This window comes from Sciurus vulgaris (assembly GCF_902686455.1).
Source record: "Sciurus vulgaris genome assembly, contig: HiC_scaffold_243_arrow_ctg1, whole genome shotgun sequence".
NCBI lineage: Eukaryota > Metazoa > Chordata > Mammalia > Rodentia > Sciuridae > Sciurus > Sciurus vulgaris.
In genome coordinates this window covers 38,402-57,423 of record NW_027632813.1, presented here as the reverse complement: position 1 = coordinate 57,423, position 19,022 = coordinate 38,402, and the positions used below count along the sequence as shown (strand labels likewise).

The 19,022-nt window shown below is 37.6% G+C and overlaps 1 protein-coding gene and 1 pseudogene across 5 annotated transcripts in view; one reads left to right on the top strand and one right to left on the bottom strand.

Annotated features, from left to right (window-relative positions):
- Window positions 1-7,477, bottom strand: part of LOC306652499 (TBC1 domain family member 8-like) — an 80,467-nt gene extending 72,990 nt beyond the window's left edge. The window contains exons 1-4 of one of the 4 annotated variants that reach the window (XM_079125357.1): window positions 7,232-7,477; window positions 3,717-3,875; window positions 2,091-2,288; window positions 882-1,484 (exon numbers count right to left, since the gene is read on the bottom strand). In XM_079125357.1, the coding sequence (XP_078981483.1) occupies window positions 1,458-1,484; window positions 2,091-2,288; window positions 3,717-3,875; window positions 7,232-7,279 (432 nt within the window). In that variant the 5' untranslated portion in view covers window positions 7,280-7,477 and the 3' untranslated portion in view covers window positions 882-1,457. Of the gene's footprint in view, window positions 1,485-2,090; window positions 2,289-2,750; window positions 2,860-3,716; window positions 3,924-6,351; window positions 6,466-7,231 lie in introns of those variants that run through there. The other 3 variants (XR_013761417.1, XR_013761419.1, XR_013761418.1) reach the window with 3 other exon arrangements.
- Window positions 7,478-8,343: 866 nt separating this feature from the next.
- LOC306652498 (phosphorylated adapter RNA export protein-like) lies at window positions 8,344-12,380 on the top strand (annotated as a pseudogene). Its single transcript has 2 exons — window positions 8,344-8,412; window positions 11,457-12,380. The product of its transcript is annotated as a phosphorylated adapter RNA export protein-like (transcript).
- Window positions 12,381-19,022: the final 6,642 nt, after the last annotated feature.

The following is a 19,022-nucleotide window of genomic DNA, read 5'->3' as shown; positions in this document are numbered from 1 at the left end:
GTCACCAGCCAGAACCCGTGGACAAGAATCTGTTCCTGTCTCTCTGGTCAGTGCTAAAGCATTGCATGATGGAATGAACAATGAGATTGATTTCTAAAATGTTTACTCATCAATTCATACATAATTTGACCTTAAGTCTTTGTTATTTAAAATATGTTTGTGTATTCTGATCCACTTCATGATTTGGAATCTATTCATTTTACCAGTAATTCCTAGTGGAAACATTCAATCCTAGATGAAAGAATGTTTCATTTGATTCAAAATGACATTTTGGTATTGGAAGTATGGCAGACTGCATTTTCTGACTCAATTTCCAATGGGAGAAGTGAAATATTGGTTATTATGACACTCACATGCATGAAGGCACACACACGCACACACTCAACAGACATAGAAGCACACATGCTCAGACAGCGTTTCAGTTGTTTATGGTGAAATGCTTTTAATAACCTGCATTCTCCAGCAATGGGAGGATACATATATGCTGAATACTTAGAAAATTATAGATTAAGGAAATAATTATATATATATGTACACATATGTATATATATGTATGTATATATATGTATATGTATACACCTAATAAATACACACACACACACACACACACACACACACACACACATATATATATATATATATATATATATATATATATATATATTTACCTCCCATGTGTGTGGGCATGCATCCCATCTGAAAAGAAAGGTTCAGTCTGGATCAATAAAAGTAAAAACTGATGCTGCAGGAGCTGCAGTAACTGAGAAGGAATGTGGGGTAATAAGGTCTGCAGCCAAACCTGGTCCCCAAGGCAGTGACGAGGCCAAAACTAGTTTCTTCACTGCCACTTAGAGTCTAGTTACAAAATTGGAGTCTATTCACCTCAAATTTTCCATATAAAGAAAAAAGCATGAATGTAGCAAAAATATTTTTAGTTCATAAAACGAGAGGACAGGCAGCCCTTTGTCCCAGGACACACACACGGGAAACTGACACTGAGATGCTCACAGACACCACCGACCAGTGGGAGGAACACTTGGTTGACACCTGAAAACGCACAGGGCTGGCACCGCCCGCTGCCCAAGTCACACAGCAGGAATGACATGAGAGCCACTAATGGACAGGGGAAAGACTGGCTCCCCCTCTGCTGTCTGAGCCCTAAAGAGAGCTCTTGCTGCCCAAGGTCGCAGCCACCTCTCCACCCGGGTCTAGAGGAGCTGGTGCTCAGGTGCCACACCCTCCATGGTCATTGCCCAGCCTCCAGTGCCCATGGCACAGCAGGGAAGGAGTGGCCTCACCAACCAGGTGGGAGTCAGGGTTCTGGCTGCCCAAAGGCTGGAGGACCACGGTCAGGGATCCGAGGTGGAGAGGTGGGCTCTTGTCTTCACACTCCTCGCTGCTGTGACAGGACACCATTTCAAGATCCCCGAACTGTGGTCACTGCACATGCTTGTCAACTACAAAACAGGTGATGTGTGTCCAGCCTTTAAAAGAAAGCAAAGAAAAGTGAGAAGAAAATATGCACCATTATTAATAATTAGTTTAAAATGTGTTTTTAAAAGTATATGTCAAAGAAAGTTCTAGAAGATGAGGCTCTGGCAGACCCAGGTCCTTTTCTGCAGTCATCCAACCCTAAGAATGATGGAGCATCTCTCTCAGCAGGTTTTCTGTTCCAAAGTGAATCAACCCCTGCAACCTTGGGATGTGGCAGCACCCCAGCCTGTGATGAAGTTGGGGGTGTCCAATAATCCCTCTGGATGTGGAGCGGCGTGTCTGCTCCACACCCACCCAGGGAGCACACCACCAGCCCCGCAAACCTGGGGGACACCAGCTCAACCCCTCCAAGCAGTGGTGTGATTCTTGACCAGCCCCTCTTATTGCGTTCAATGCCCACTCGGGACACCCAGCCCATCAGAGGTGACACCAGACTCATACCCCAGACTACTAGAGGCCCATTCATCTCTAGCACATTGTGTGCTCACACCCAAGGGGGTCACCTTCCTACACATGCCCTCTGGAGCCCACTGTCACAGAGGTGATGAGAGGGGGACTGTCACATCATGGAAAGCCACCATGCTGCAGGCTCCTACCATGTCCTTGTCATTGGTTGAGGTGTCATAGTGCACAGGATTGTTGGTGTGGACCTGCTTCAGTCTCTCAAGCAGGGTCTCCACCAAAGTCTCTCTATCCTTGAGCTTGATGAACTGGAAGGCTATCTTTTTCCTGATGTTGATGAGGATGGGGCTGGGCAGCAGACTGGTGTCCTCCATCTTCTCCATGCCCACTACCTGATGCAAAAGACAGCATGTGAAGGGGAGGTGCTGGAGAATGGAGCTGACAAATTACATTCTGTACATGTTCCAATACAGATCAATGAATCCCACTGTTATATATAATTACAAGGCACTAATAAAAAGATGTGAATCACAGTAAGGACTGCAAAAAAGAAGGAAGCCTCCACAAGCATGCTCAGAAGTTAATCTAACATGGAATAATGGCAACAAGGACCTGGTATAAAGGTTGAAAAGTGTGCAAGGGAGCATCAATCACAATCACCAAAAGGTAGAAATAACCCGAGCTTCCATGCACAGATGAATGGATAAGGGAACTGTGGTTTAGGCTACCATGGAATATTATTCAGACTTCCAAAGGAAGGGAATTCTAACAGATAAGAGGTGGGTCAATATTAAGGATATTGTGTAGTGAAAGAAGCAAGTCACAAAATGACAATGCTGTAGGATTCCACTTACAAATTGGTTACAAGGTAAATTTGATGCTATGCATAATTCCAAAATCAATTTTTTAGGTATGTAGGTCATCATGTTGATTTCTTGCTCCACTGATAATAATGCTTGAAAATGAAGGCATCTACTGCAGAAGAACGGGATTTAGGTGGGAAATCATATGACGAAAAACACTTGAGTTTCTAAATAATCAGGCTCAGGACCTATGATATGAGAAATGAGATCCCAGAGGTCTTGATGTGTAACAGCTGTGGTACCTCCTCAGCTTGAATTGTTAGGCATGTACTTTTGAATGACAGCCTTATCAACAGTGTGGGGTTAGGGTATGTTGTTCTTACCATCACTTCTATACAACGTGGTGGCCGTAGCAACAAGAAAAAAAAGGAAGGCTGAAGGGGTAATGCCATAATTCAGGCAACACTTCCCTCCTGGAGCCTGGCCATCAGATGGCGCAAGTTGCTCTGGTTGGGATATAGTTGGAGTGTGTCCCCCGAATGTTCTTGTGTTGAAAGCTTGATCCCCAAAGGGGCAGCATTTAATGGTGATGGAACCTGAAGAGGTGAGGCCTAGTAGGGGATGGATGGGTTACTGGAAGAATAGCCCTCAGTAGGGATTATGGGACCTGGTTTGTTCCCACAACAGGGGTTGTTACAAAGAATGGTCCCATCCCATTCTCTGGCTTTCTGTCTTCACACATGATGTTTCCATATACTCATGCTCCTGTCACGGGGACACTGTCCCCAACAACGCCCTCATTGGTGCTCACCCACCACCATGTTCTTGAGCCTCAGGACTGGGAGTTAATTAAGGCTTTTCTTAATTTTTTTTTTTTTTTTTTTGGTTAATAAGTAAACCTGACATCATGGATTTTGTTTTTGTAACAGAAAATGGACTCAACCACATGGGTTAAAAGATGAAACGTACATCAAAGTGTGCATGGAAGATCAAGCAGAGGGGAGAGGCAGGGTGTACCTCTCTGAGCAGAAGGACAACATTGTGGCATCCATCTTCTCTGCTAGCAAAGCAGGTGGAGCTGTCAGAGGAAAACATGCATCCTGCAGTGTGGAACCGACAGAAAGGCATCCAGAGGAGCAATCCACCACAGTGTGCAGCTTCTCCTTTCTTGGTAGCCTGAAAAAGATTTGAAACAGCTCCTTCCGTGCTTGGGTTTCAAGGTCCCTGGTGAGAGGTGGAGAGAGGTCAAGATACAGAAAAGTCAACAGACACAAGATTGAAAACACGTTTGAACTCGCTGGCACAACGTGATAGATTAGTGAATGAAATTAAAAAGTGTCATGCCCCTCCAGAGCCTGTGAGCCCCACAGTTCATCCAGATATTCAGTTGACCTTCCAAGCAAGTGCAGGGAGCAGAGCCCACTGTCCCCAACAGCAAGAAATTCATAAACTCATGAACTCAAAAAAGCACTCTATCCTGGTTTGAATAACTGAGAAGTACTCCAAAAATGGCAGCAAAGCCATGTGTGGGGAAATTACATGATAAGTGGGGGTGAGCATCAGTGAGACATGGGGAAGGGGGGGCCCTCACATGCAGCTCATGGAAGGCCAAATTTCACTCTTACATTGGCAAACAGCCAGAAGACCACAAACATTGAAAGCGGACCTAGAACTGACATCCACTAACTGGCACACAAACACAGCAACAGATTCATTATTGAAGGTGGAAACTACCCCATGTCCACCAGTTGATCAATGGTCACACCAAATGTGGCACATCCCCTCAAGCAGGGTAGATAGTACTCAGCCATCAACAGAAAGTGTGCATGGACAGAGCTTGGAAACCTCAGGCTGAGTGAAAGGAGCTAGACACAAAGACCACAAGGTACCAGGTTCATTTACATGAAATGTCTGCACAGGAGGCTGACGGACAAAAATAAGGAGTGGCTACTCATGAATGTGAGGCTTCTTTGGAGGGTAATAAAAGGTTCTGTGGCTGTGGTGATGACTGTGTGGTCCTGTGAATATTATAAAACCTCAACTACCCATTGAAAGGCTTAACTGTTCAGATGTGAATAACCAAAAAGGAGCCTGACTTTTCTCCAGAGGAGCACCAGGGAGCCAGGGGAAGCCAAGTGCACTGCACAAGTTCACACACTGAATCACACAAAATTTACTACATTCATATATGAATATATGCCTGGTGTAGCTCCCCATCTTGGACAAACAAAAGAAGGGAAGCTGTACTCCATAGATGTAGGATATGTCAAAGTACACAGGATGGTCAAGTATATCTACAAAGAACAAAGAAAAAGAAGTTCAAATATTGCAATAATGGAAGGTGAGGTCCCTCAGGGGGACCACAGTGTCCCTGAGAGTCAACAATGCCCAATGCACTTAATTTAACTCTAAAATTGTTGCTGTCATCGCGTTGAGAGTAGAATGGTGGAATCCAGAGGTCAGAGAGGTTGGCTTAGGGGCTCTGAGCCAGTGAGAGAAGGAGCAGGAATTCCACAGTGCTGCTGCAGAGCAAGTAACTACAGGTGCCAATCCCACACAGAATGCTTCAGACTGCTAGATGAAAGGATTTAGGGACCAGGAAACAAAAACAATGATCAGAGCCCCAAGAGTCTCTTTCATAAGGAAAAGATAAGTGCAATCCATCTTCCAAAGAACTATCACACATCAGAGGTGGCCCAATGCCACATGGAGTTGAATTCGGGAAAAAATAACCTACAAAGATCATTTCTTTTTTTTTTTTTTGTGCCTTTTGTGGCAACATGTGATCAGTTTGAACTACATGCACACAGCTGGAAGGAATGGGAAGTCATTCTGAATACATGAAAACCCCAAACATGCTACTGTTCAAGGACCACCACTGAGAAAGATGCACCCCCACCAGACAGTCAGAAGATAGTGGCTCTGTTAAGAAGGAAGAGATCTACTGTTTTCAATATGACTTTCTTTGTATTAGCACTGAACACTAGACCTCTTGGCTTTGAATGAATTCACTATAGGTTGAGTTGGCCTTATTCAAAATGCTTGGGACCAGAAGAGTTACAATTTTCAGAGTTTTTCAGATTTTATAAATCTATGTAAACTTTAGCAGTTGAGAATCACTAATTCAAAAAATTTAAATAAAAACTGCTCCAAAATTTGGTTACAAAACAAGAGTTTCAAATGCTGTGGTACTAAACTGCCTCATGAGCAGAGGCATTATAGCTATGGTTTACTCATCTCTTTGGATATTTCAAAGAAACATCAATCAAAAAAAAAATACAGGAATGTTAAAAAAGATAAACAATTTTAAAGTAAAAGACTAAGGCTGTTTTTAAAATTAAACATAGGATTATATGATTTGGCTATTCCACTTCTGGGTAAAAATACTGGATAGAATCAAAAGCAGGTGTCAGAGAAATTAGTGTGTCCAGTTCACGACAGCATTGTTCACAATAGCCAGAAGATGAAAGCAAACTAAGCGTGCACAGTCAGACAAGTGTATAAACACAGTGGGGTATGTACATACGATGGATTATGATTCCGCCCTGAAAAGGAAGGACATTCTGACACATGCTGTAACAGAGATGAGCATTGATGACATTATATTAAGCAAAATAAGCCCAAGGCAAAACATTGAGTGTTGTCTACTTATGTGAGGAATCCAGCTGATTCCACAGAGACAGCAGCATGGTGGTTGTCAGGCAAGGTTGAACAGGGTGGTAGTGTCTAGTAGGTAGACTTTTAGTTTAATCAAGTCAGAAGAGTTCTGCAATGGGCAGTGAGGATGGTCACGTATCAGTGTGAACATCCTTAATGCCACTGAACTGCATACCTGAAAATGGTGAGGTCTGTGTTATATGAATTTCACAGTAAAGAAAAAAAAAACTTTAATAACTAGTAGTATTTGATCAATCCTGATTCTGTAAGTATGTCAAAAATTGAATCCAGGACAGTATTCTGTGGTCCCTCATAGGATATTTCATAACGGTTTACCTTGACATCAGAGCTGTGGTTAGTTACCCAGTTATGATCTGCAAACCTGAAATCAACATCCAGCTCAAACACCAGTTTGAACTTCAGATGATAAAGTTGAATTCCTTAGTGACATTGCAAGCAACTAGCCTGACAGTCTCCGTGACTGGTGTTGCCGTGGGCCAAATTGTACAAAATACTGACTTACTCTATTGATGACCAAGGTATTGAAATCAGTTCGGCTGCGCTGAAAACATTTTCTACCATGTGATTTAAGATGAAAAGATGAGGACTTGGTGTAGCTCCATGGTAGAGCCCTGGTCTTGCATGCATAAGGACCTGGGTTCAACCTCAGCACCACCAGAAAACCAAAAAAAGGTTTCTATACAAATTCCATGCCATTTTATGAAAGAAACTTGAGCATTCATGGGGTTTGCTATGCACCCAGGCCCTCAAACCAATGCCCAGGGACACAACAAAGACCTCACAACCAAATTGTGCTAAGCAAAGCATATGAAAATGTCAAGCAGCTGAGGGACACCAGGGGACTAAAGATCTACCTCTTGGTGATCTGGCTTGGCTCCTGCATATCTGGCTCCAGACCTCATTATCCAGCAGCCTCCACAGCATCACATCTACCAGCTGCTCCATGATCTTCAAGACCGCATCCAGGATCAGAAACATGGAGGAGTCACGCTCCTTATTTTGCGTGGTGATCCGGATGGTGTCTGACACAAAGACGTTGGCTGTCCTTTTCAATTTCTGGATATCAACCCAAGGGATTACAAGTTGAACTCAAAGAGAAAAGATGCAAATTCAGATCCCCCATAAAGGGGGAGCCAAACTTCAAGCATCAGCAAATAACAATCCAAAGTTCTATTTGTTTCTTTTAAGCTAAAATGCAAAAGTCTCAAAGCCTGTGTAGGGGAAGAGGACACAACTACCTGACAGCTGCTGGTGAAAGCCAACTCATGGGCCAAGGGTTTTCTTAAAAATTGAAGTGTCATCTCCCAGGTTGCTGGCTGCTGCATACTTTCAAGGATCATCATTTTGCCATTCAACAGCATACATCTTCAAGAATATTTCAACACTCATGTAAAAGTTTCTGAATCACACAAAATGTACTTTCAAAAACAGCACTCACACATCAAGGTAGAGGAAAAAAGGAGTGTGCAAGAGGGTTATTATTTCTTGTTCACAGAAGTGGGCTGAGCATCGAGTCTGTGTCTCATGACTCATTATGCTTAGAAGAAACTTCAAGCAGATTCTATGAAATGCTAAGGTAATACAGTACAGTCAGACACAACATATGTGCAACTCCCAGCTACCTGCAAGCCTGAGGCAGGTGGCTATCTTGATCCCAGGGTTTTAGGTCCAGCCTGGGCAACAAAGCAAGACTTTCACTTTAGAAAAAGAATGCAGGTGCTGGGACATAGCTCAGTAGCAAAGCACTTGCCTAGCATGTGTGAAGCCCTGGGTTTGATTTCCAGCACTGCCAGAAAGACAGCCAGGTGCTGTGGCACATGCCTTTAGTGCCAGTGACCCAGGAAGCTGGAGGATTCCTCCTTGCTCAGGAGGTAACATAGCTAGTCCTTGTCTCAGAACAAATCAATATTGATGGATTTACCCAGTTTAGTTGACATCAGAGAATCTACCATGACAGGTTGATATGATGGATCTACCTCAATGGGTTGATATCGACAGAACTACACAGAAATATGAATATCAGGAATCTATCATGGTGAGTCAATATTGATGAATGTACCTTGATGAGTTAGTATTGACAGAACTACATTGATGAATCAATATCAACTCATCAATATCAACAATCTTCCCACCAAGTTGATATCAACAAATATACTCTAGAGTAAGTATCAATGAATTTACCTCGATGTGTCAATATCAACAAATAAACCCCATAGAATCAATATTGATAAATGTACCTCAATGTATTGATATCAACAAATCTACACCAGTGAGTAGTTAAAAATGAATCTAACCTGATGAATTATAATCCATGAATCTACACTGATGGTCCAATTTTGACAAATTTACACTAGTGAGTAGATATTGAAAAACCTTCCCCATTAAGAAAATATTTGACATATCTTTAATACTTTGAAGAGTTGATATCAGCAAATGAATATTGAACAATATAACCCCAACAAGTCAATATCAACAAATCTACACCAATGAGACCATATTGATGAATGTGTGCCTATGGGTCAATATCAACAAATCTATGCTGAAGGGTACACATAGATATTTCTTCAACAATGTGTCAATGTTGATGAATCTAAAACTTTGAGACAATATTATGAATCTGGCAACTGACAGATAGATATTGATGAACCTGCAACTTCAAGGTAACATTGATGAATTTACACCTTTGAGTCAATATCAATGAATCTAGACCAATGGGTCAATATTAAAGAATCTACACTGATGTGTTAATATTACCAAACCTACCCAATTGAAACTAATTTTGATTAATCTACCCAAATGAGTAGATATGGAAGAATCTATCACAATGATTCGATATGAATCTACACCAAAAAGTTCAATATCAACAAGATCTACCCTTAGGTCAATAACAACTATCCAGACAGAGTTGATATTGATGAATACACCTGATAGTTCAATATAAATGAAGGTACATCTATGAATCAATACTGAGAAGTCAATACTGATGAATCAACACATGATAGTTCAATATCAACAAAACTACACTAATGAATCAATATAGAGAAGTTGACATCTACAGGCCAATGTCAATGAATCTACCCCATCAAGTTGATATTGATGAATCTAACCCAATGGATTGATATGGCTGGATCTACACTGAAGAGTCAATATCAATGAATCTGCTCCAATTGGTTGATATCAAAGAATCTACACCAATGAATCAATATCAATGAATCACCACCTATGATTGACATCAGTGAATATATCCCATCAAGTTGATATTGATTGTTCTAACACAATAGGTCAGTGTAGAGGAATCTACACAAACAAGTCAATAAAAATGAATATGCACCAAGAGTCAATATTGGCAAATATACTTCAAAGGGTCAATACAGATGAATCTACCTTGGTGGATTGATACTGATGATTGTACACCAATGGGTCAATATTGATAATCCACACTGACAAGTTGATATCCACAAATCTACCAAACAAGTTGGCATCAATGAATCTACATCATTTCATTGATAATGACTTGCTCTCTGAGCAAGAGTCCTTTCAGCTCTAACCTTGATCTCAGTCACAAATCTTCTGGGAATAGAGAAACTCTTGTGCTAGAAAATTACAGTGTTTTACCAGTTCCATTACTCCTGCTACTACCCCAATGGGTTGATATGGTTGAATGTATCCTGATGATTAACTCAGTGAATCTTCTGTTGTGGATAGATATTATCAAATCCACACCAATGGGTTGATAATGATGAATACACCCAGAATAGTTGATATTGAAAAATCTACATTTTCAGGTCAATATCAAGGAATCTAAATTCACAAATCAATATTGACATATGAATGTCAACAAATCTACTATGACTGGTTAATATTGACAAGTATACCCCTAAGGATTGATATCAATTAATCTAAACCAACAAGTATAATCTACCCCTAAGTGTTGATATCAATTAATCTACACCAACAAGTAGATACTAACGAGCCTACACTGTTGGGTTGATATTGAACAATGTACATCTCTGGGTTGATGAATCTACAATGATGAGCAGATATAAATGAGTCAACACCAATGAGTAGATATCACCAAATCTACCCCATTGAGTCAATATTGACAAATGACAATGTCAGAGTGAATCTATCCCATTGTTGATATCAACAAATCTACCATGAAAAGTTGATATTGACAAATCTACCCTGTTGAATTGATATTTATGAATATACCCCATTGAATCTATATCAACTGATCTATGCTGAAGAGTCCACATTGATGAGTCCATGTCTTCAAGTCAATGTAAGTAATCTATACTGATGAGTTGATATCAATGAATCTACCATTGATTTGATATCTATAAATCTACCCTGGATCATTGCTAGTGATGAATTTACACTTATGAGTCAATATCAACAAATCTATCTGAGGAATCAATATTAATGAGTCAACACCATCCATTTGATATCAATAAATCTATATCACCAAGTGAATATCGACAAATCTACCCCAATAGGTCAATATTGACAAATCTACATTGATAGTTGGATATCAGTGAATCTACATCAATGAATCAATGTTGATGCATTCATATCAATAAGTAAATGTCTATAAATATATACCAGTCTATATTGACATATCAATATCAACATATCTACACTGACGAGTTGATATCAACAGTCCAGTCAACATCAATCAATCTGCCCTGATGGAACAATTTGGAGGAATCAATCTCAAACAGTCAATATCGATAAACCTACCCTTAAGAGTCAATATAGATGAATCTACATTGATGAATAAATATTGGCAAATCTAACCTTTGAGTTGAATTTGACAAGTCTACACTGATGTATCAAAACTGACGAATCTACATCAATGAATCTACATAGGTGATTCAATATTGATGGCTCTACCCCATAAATTCTATATCAATGAACCTACAACATCAAATCAATAGATACATCAATATCAAAGAATCTATGATGAAGTGTCACTATTGATGAATCTATGCTGATGAGTCAATTTTGATGAATCTCCACAGATGGGCTGATAATGATGATTCTAATGAGAAGAGTCAATATTGAACAATCTAACTCAAGGAGTTAGAGCCATTTCAGTTTGACCAGAAGAGTGAGAAATCACCTATTGCTGGGGGAAAGAAGGTTAACAATATATGGGGTGCCGTGCTGCAGGAACAGAATCAAGATGCAGTGGCCACTGAACTTTGTATCTTGGGAATGAAGGGCACTATTGACAAAAGCAAACAATCTGAAACCTATAATTATTTGCTTGCTAAGAAACTTAGGAGGGAATTTCAAGAATCTACAAAAGAACTAGACAAAGAACTAGATGAATATGTATATAGCAGCAAAAAAAATGAGGTCAAGGGAAGAGAAAAATGGGCAAGGTCATCAGAAACAGAAATAGCCTGTCAAATATAGAGTAGGGTGAAGACTAAAAATGAGCTACAAAGGCTGATATGAGATCACAGAAGAAGATTATCAAGAGAAAGCAGCTGACAAAATTTCTTTCAGGTTATAGGAACCAAAGAAAGATCTGATAGCCAGTGTAGTGAGAATAATTGGGAATAAAAAGGCAATTAAACTTCTGATGGAAACTGCAGAAGTCAAACAAAATGGTGGCATTTTTATAATGAGTGGTAGCCCAAGAAGAACATCAGGGGGAGTTTATCTGAATCTCCTGAAAAAAAAAAAAAAAAAAAAAAAAACCCTAGTATCAGTGAAGAACAAATTAAGGATATTTTGTACATTGAAAATCAAAAGGAATATGACAATAAAAAAGCTGCAAGGAAGAGGAGGACACAAGTGTTAGGTAAAAAGATGAAACTAGCTATTAAAAGTCTGAATTGTCAAGAAGACGATGTTACATCATGAGAAACTTTTGCAAGTGACACAAATGATGCCCTGGCCTCTCTTGAGCCACAGGAAGGTCATGGTGAAACCAAGTTGGATGCCGAGGAGGTTGTTGAGGTTGATCATTCTCACAATTTGGACATCTTTTAAGAACATTTTGGACATTTTGAATAATAGACAATTCTAAAATAACATTGTAGTAAATTATTTTTAGATTGCTTTGTTTTACTTTGCACTGATAAACATGAGAATCAGGAGAAGAGAGAACTGTTTCTTGTTTTAAATAAAAATTAATATATGTGGAGTGATGAATACAATTGATAGAAATATTTAAAGATTGCTTATGTCTGACACCATACTTAATATATAACAGGATTTAATTCTCTCTGTTGCATGTGCTAATTATTATGAGTATTTTACTAGTTCATAATTAGTTTTTTCCAGGTCATTGAAACACATGACTCCAAAATCTACTTTGTTTTTCTGATTTGTCTTTGTGGTGAATTATGCTTTGGTTTCAAAACATTCCATTAAGAGATCCATATGGGACATATAATTAAACTGTTACAAAAGCATCCAAATTTGTTTTTTCTATCTTGTGAGAACCCTTAGAAAATTTTAAGGATAGAGACTTAAAAAATATTTATATTGAAGTTTCTTCCCTCTTTTTATGCAGAAGCAAATAAACATCAAGATTTTCAAAGAAGAAAAAAGAGCACTCATTGTAAAAAATGCAGTATTGAGAGCATTATTAACATGAGCAAGGATAGGACTCCCTTTTTTCCCCCCCAAATGTGTCATCTTTATTCAATTTACAAGTTACACACAGAAGTGCATACAAATGCAAACAATTTTTGTATTTTACGTACATAGAATCACAATATTATAGTATTTTGTAACTTGATTTTCCCTTTGAACAATATATCACTTTTTTGTATTAACTCTTCTTACACTATATAATTTTAATGATTCCACAGTAAACCACTATGTAGTGGTATTATAATAATATTTGGCCAGTCACTTATTGGTCTATTTGGGTTTCCAATTTATTATTATATAAATATGCTGCACAAAATATTCTGGTAGCTGACTCATGTGCAACTATAATTCCTTCCTTTTCTTTTGAAGATTCATGATATTATATTAACAGCTACTCTAAACAGTAAGATAACTCAATTAGATTACCAAGTACGAAATCAACATACAAAAATCAGTAGTTTATAGATATTCAAACAATATTAGGAAGATTTAGTGGAAGAAAAGTTTTCATGTATAACAGTAATAAAATTATAATATTTGTCAATAAAAATGAAACCCATTAAAAATTAAAATACCCCTGAAGCCAAAAAATGCCTTTCTACAAATAGAAGGGTCATATTATTTTGTAAATTAAATTGTAAATTTAACAAAACATCAATGAAAACTTCACAGTTTTAAACTATATCACCTGATGCTAAATTTAGTTAAAGAAATAAACATAGAAATGGGACCAGCACTAAAACATATTAAGGCATTTTTTTAAAAGCTTAAATAATTTAAAAGTATCAAACTGGTCTATTAGCAAAACAGAATGCTCTTAAGTAAGAGCATTCTCTTACTTAAGATACACATAGAAATTGAATATATAAAAAGGACATCTTCTCAAATTACTAGGAAAAAGAAATATTCAATAAATGTTATAGGGATAAATAAAGTAATATCCCTGCTTCACTTTATATACCATAATAAATTCCAGATATATAAAAGATATTTTAAATGACACAACCATTAAATAATAAGAATAAAACTAAAACTTTTTTCTATACATATCTGTAGTTTGCAAGAACTGTCTAACCTTGCATGAGTCAAAATTCCCAAGTCATAAATTCTTTCACTTTTACATTGTGTTACATAAAAATCATTTTTTATGGAAAGAAGCATCATAAAAAATAACTTTTATAAAAGACAACTGAGGGAGATATTTACAGCTCACATCACGAAGGTCTATCCTTCCTAACCTAGCATGTAGATTAACAAAATCATAACCATTTTGAAACAAAAAATCTGGGGGCCTGGGGAGATAACTCAGTCAGTAGAGTGCTTGCCTTGTAAGCACAAGGTCCTGGGTTTGATCCCCAGCACCCAAAAAAAAAAAATTTTGATTGATGAGTTTAGGTCATTAACATTCAGGGTTATTATTGAGATATGATTTATATTCCCAGTCATTGTGGCTAATTTTTGGCTTTTAACTTGACTTGATTTCTCTTTTAATTGACTCTTCCTTTAGGGTAATTCTTCTCTTTGTTGAATTACATTGTTGTTTTTCATTTCCCCCTCATGGAATATCTTGCTGAGAATGTTCTGTAGTGCAGGCTTTCTATTTGTAAGTTCTTTTAACTTTGTTTATCATGAAAGGATTCTATTTTGTCTTCAAATCTGAAAGTTAGTTTTGCTAGGTATAAGATTCTTGGTTGGCAACGATGCTCCATTGTTTCCAGCCATTCTACCTTTTAGGGTCTGGGCTGAGAAATCTGCTGATAACCATGTTTATTACCCTTACATGTAATTTGATGCTTTTCTCTCAAAGCTTTTAAAATTCTATCTTTATTTTGGATTTTAGGCATTTCATTATAATGTTTCTTGCTGTGGATCTGTTGTAATTTTTTAAGCCTCTCATATTTGATTTTCCATTTCATTCTTCAGGTTTGGAAAATTGTAAGGTATGATTTTATTGAATAGATTGTTCATTTCTTTGGTTTGTTTCTCTGTGCCTTCCTTAATACCAATAATTCTTAAATTTGGTCTTTTAATGATATCTTGTAGTCTTGAATATTCCAATCACAATTTCATACCATCTTTTCTGTTTGGTCAACATTATTTTTAATATTAATTTTTGTCTGAAGTTCTGTCTTCCAAGTGATCAGTTGGTGATGTGTTCCATTGAGGTTTTTATTTGGTTTATTGTTTTCTTTATTTCAAGAATTTCTGTGTTTTTTTGAGAATTTCTATCTCTTTGTTGAAATAATCTTTTACCTCCAGCAGTTGCCGTTTCAACTGTTTATTGGAGCGATCATTCATAGCACACATTTGCTCTCTTACCTCATCCTTTGCTTCTCAAATCATTTTAATTAAGTATATTCTGAACTCCTCTGATATTTCTTCTACTATGCTGTCATTGGATACTATTAACATTGAATCTTGCTTTGTTTGGAATACTTTCTTCCCTTGCTTTTACATGTTGGTCATGTATCTTCCTCTCCAGGAGTGCAGATCTGGGATATATCAGTTTCCCCCCTATAGACTTATAGTGACCCTGAAGGTTTACAAAACCTCTTTTTTAAGGGGGAGATCAATATTAGCAGCACCCAGTACAGAAAATATGTAGCGCTAAACCAAATACCCCCATGAAGACATTAACAGTGTTGTCATAATAAACAAAAAGGATGAATTTGGTTATTATCTACAATATGACAAATAGATTTGCAATGAGACCTACAATTTCTAATGGTAGACGAAGAGGAAGGGGAGGAGTGTAGGATGTAACTATTAATGGGATAAAATAGAGTATATAGAAGTACTAGATCATAGGAAGAGTGAAAGTGGAATCAAAAGAAGTTGATTGTTAGCATGAGAAAAGGAAGAAAGAGACTCTGAGGAAACAGGTAAACAAAAGGAAATATAGTGAGAAAAATAAAGAAGTAAAATCTTTAAAATTTTCAAAAGGAGAAAAAATTCTACATTATAACAATCATATACTGCTTACACCTCTCAGTCCTCAGGAGCCTGATGAAAGACAGGTACCTGATAATAAGCTTCCAGTCTCCAGCAGGTGTCTCAGGGTGCTATTGCCCCACCTAAAGATGGTGGCTTTTACTTCCAGGATAATCCAAGATGGCTTCACTGGCTTCCAAGTCTGTTCACAAATGGAGAGCTGCAGTGCAGGGTGCAGGTGCCAAGTTTGAGTGGGGTACAGTCAGTCAGGTCAGTGGTCCTAGAGGCGTGGTGTGTTCTCTCTGGCTGGGGGTTACTGTAGGTCCTGTTTGTTGTCCCAAAATGATGGCAGTCACATGTAACCAAACCTGTGGGTACTGTGACAGTGGAATTCCAGGCAACAGTGGTCAGCAGGCAATCCACTGGCAGACTGCAGGCAACCCATAGGCTAACAAAGGATGATTGGCATGTGGACATCGGGAGGTGGGTGATGGGTAGGTGAAAGGCAGGCAAAAGGCAGGCAAACATAAAAATGGTGGGTAATAGGCAGCAGTCAGTAGGTGATCTGCAGTCAAAAGTAGGCAATATGCTGGCAGAAGACAGGTGATAACAGTGGACAAATGGGGTAAACAGCAGGTGGTCAATGAGCAGCAGAGACTGCCTCACAGAGAAATAGATTTTCCTCTCCTCGAATTCTGAGTTATTGGATCAACTAGAAATGCAACCTCCCTTTAGTCCACAATCTTGGATCTCTCACAAGTCAATATTGATGAATCTACACCATCAAGTCAATTTCAACAAATCTAACCAGTCAAGTTGATATTGACAAATGTACCCCAATAATGACAAATCTAACCCAAAGAGTCAATTTTGACAAATTTATATGGCTGAATCAATATGGACCAATCAATATTTAACAATCTTCCCTGACATGGCGATATTGATGTGTCTACACTGATAAGTGGATATTGACAAATTTACCCAAAGTGTGGATATTGACAAATGTATCCCTACCAGTCAATATTGATGAATCTGCCCCTACAGGTCAGCATCATTTAATCTACACCATTGAGTCAATATTCTTGAATCTATACTGATGTGTCAATATTGATGAATCTACACCTTTAAGTTGATATTGATGAATCTACACTTTTGAGTTGATATCTGTGAATCTACCCCTCTGGGTCAGTATCAATGAATCTTTACCAATGAGTCAATGTTAATGAATCTTCATCAATAAGTCAATATTGATATATTAAAATTGATACATATACAATGAGAAATTCATATTGATGAATTTACCCAATCAAGTTGATATTGCCAAATTTACCTGATAGGTTATTATGGATGAATATACACTGATGAGTCAATATCAACAAATGTAAACAACACTCTATTTTGATGAATCTATCATTACTTGTCCATATTAATGAATAAACACTGATGGGTCACTGTCAATAAATCTATCTCATCAAGTCAATATTGATGAATCTACCTCAATGGGTCAGTATCAATGAATCAACACTGATGGGTCAATATCAATGAATTGACACCAATTGATTGATATTGATAAATCTTTACCAACATGTTAATATTGATGAATCTATACCAGCAAACTGATATTGATGAATCTACTCTGTTGAGTTGATATCAATCAATCTAATAAGAAGAATTGATATTGACAAACTGATGTCAAACAATCAAACCTGATGTGTCAATACTGACAAATCTACACAGATGAACTGATATCAATGAACACCCAGACAGGTTGATATTAACTAATGAACCCAGATTGGTCAATATCAATGAATCCACATTGTCAAATAGTTTTCAACAAGTTGATGAATCTACTTATGTTGATGAGTCAACATAAATCAAACTACTTGGATGGGTCCATATCAATGAATCTATCTATAGCAGTTGATATGAATGAATATATATTGATTATTTGATTTCAACAAATTAATACTGACAAATCTACACTGAGAAGTTGATATTTATGAATCTATATAGATGAGTTGACATTAATGATTCTACCCAGTTTAGTCACTAGCAGAGAATTCACGATGACTACTTGATAAAATCTGCCCCAATGGATTGATATTGACAATACTACATGAACTTGTGAATATTGAAGAATCTACCATGACCACTTAATATTGGCAAATGTATACCATTGAATTGATATTGACAAACCTACATTGATAAATTGACATCAAAACATTAAAATTGATGAACCTTTACAAGTTGATATCAACTAATATACCCTGAAAATTTGATATGGACAAATCTACTTCAACAGATTGATATCAACAAATCTACACTGGCAAGTAAATATCAAGGAATATAACCTAAAATGTCCTAATTGATGAATCTACACTGATGGGTTGATGTCAACATATGTATACCAATGAGAAGATACTGACAAATCTACCTCATCAATATTGACATAGCTACATTGAAGAATTGATATTAACAAATGAACATCAGGCAATTTACCCTGATGGGTAGATAATGATGAATCTACATCTTCAAGATTATATCAATGAATTTACATATTTGAGTCAACATTGACAATTCTAGACCAAGGGGTCAATACTAAAGAATCAATGCTGATCGATATGTCTAGTTGAGTCAATTTCAATGAATCTATCCAGATGAGTTAATACGAAAAATTCTACACCAATGATTCAATATCAACAAATATACAACAGAGAGTCAATATCAGCAAATCTACCCCACAAGTTGATATTGACAAATCTACCTGGCAGAGTCAATATTGATGAATGTATCCCACGTTTTTGATACTGATTAAACTACATCTTCTAATTGATACTGACAATTCAATATCTGATGAATCAACTCAGACAGTTCAATATCAATGAATCTATACCAATAAGTTGATGTGTATTAGTCAACACCTATGGGTTAATGTCAATGAATCTAACCCACTGAGTTGATATGGACAAATCTACACAGAAGAGTCAATATTTAATCTACCCAGACAGGTCAATATCAAAGGATCAAGGAATCATCAATATCAATGAATCAACACCTACAGTTGATATCGATGAATATACCTCATCGAGTCAATATCAATGA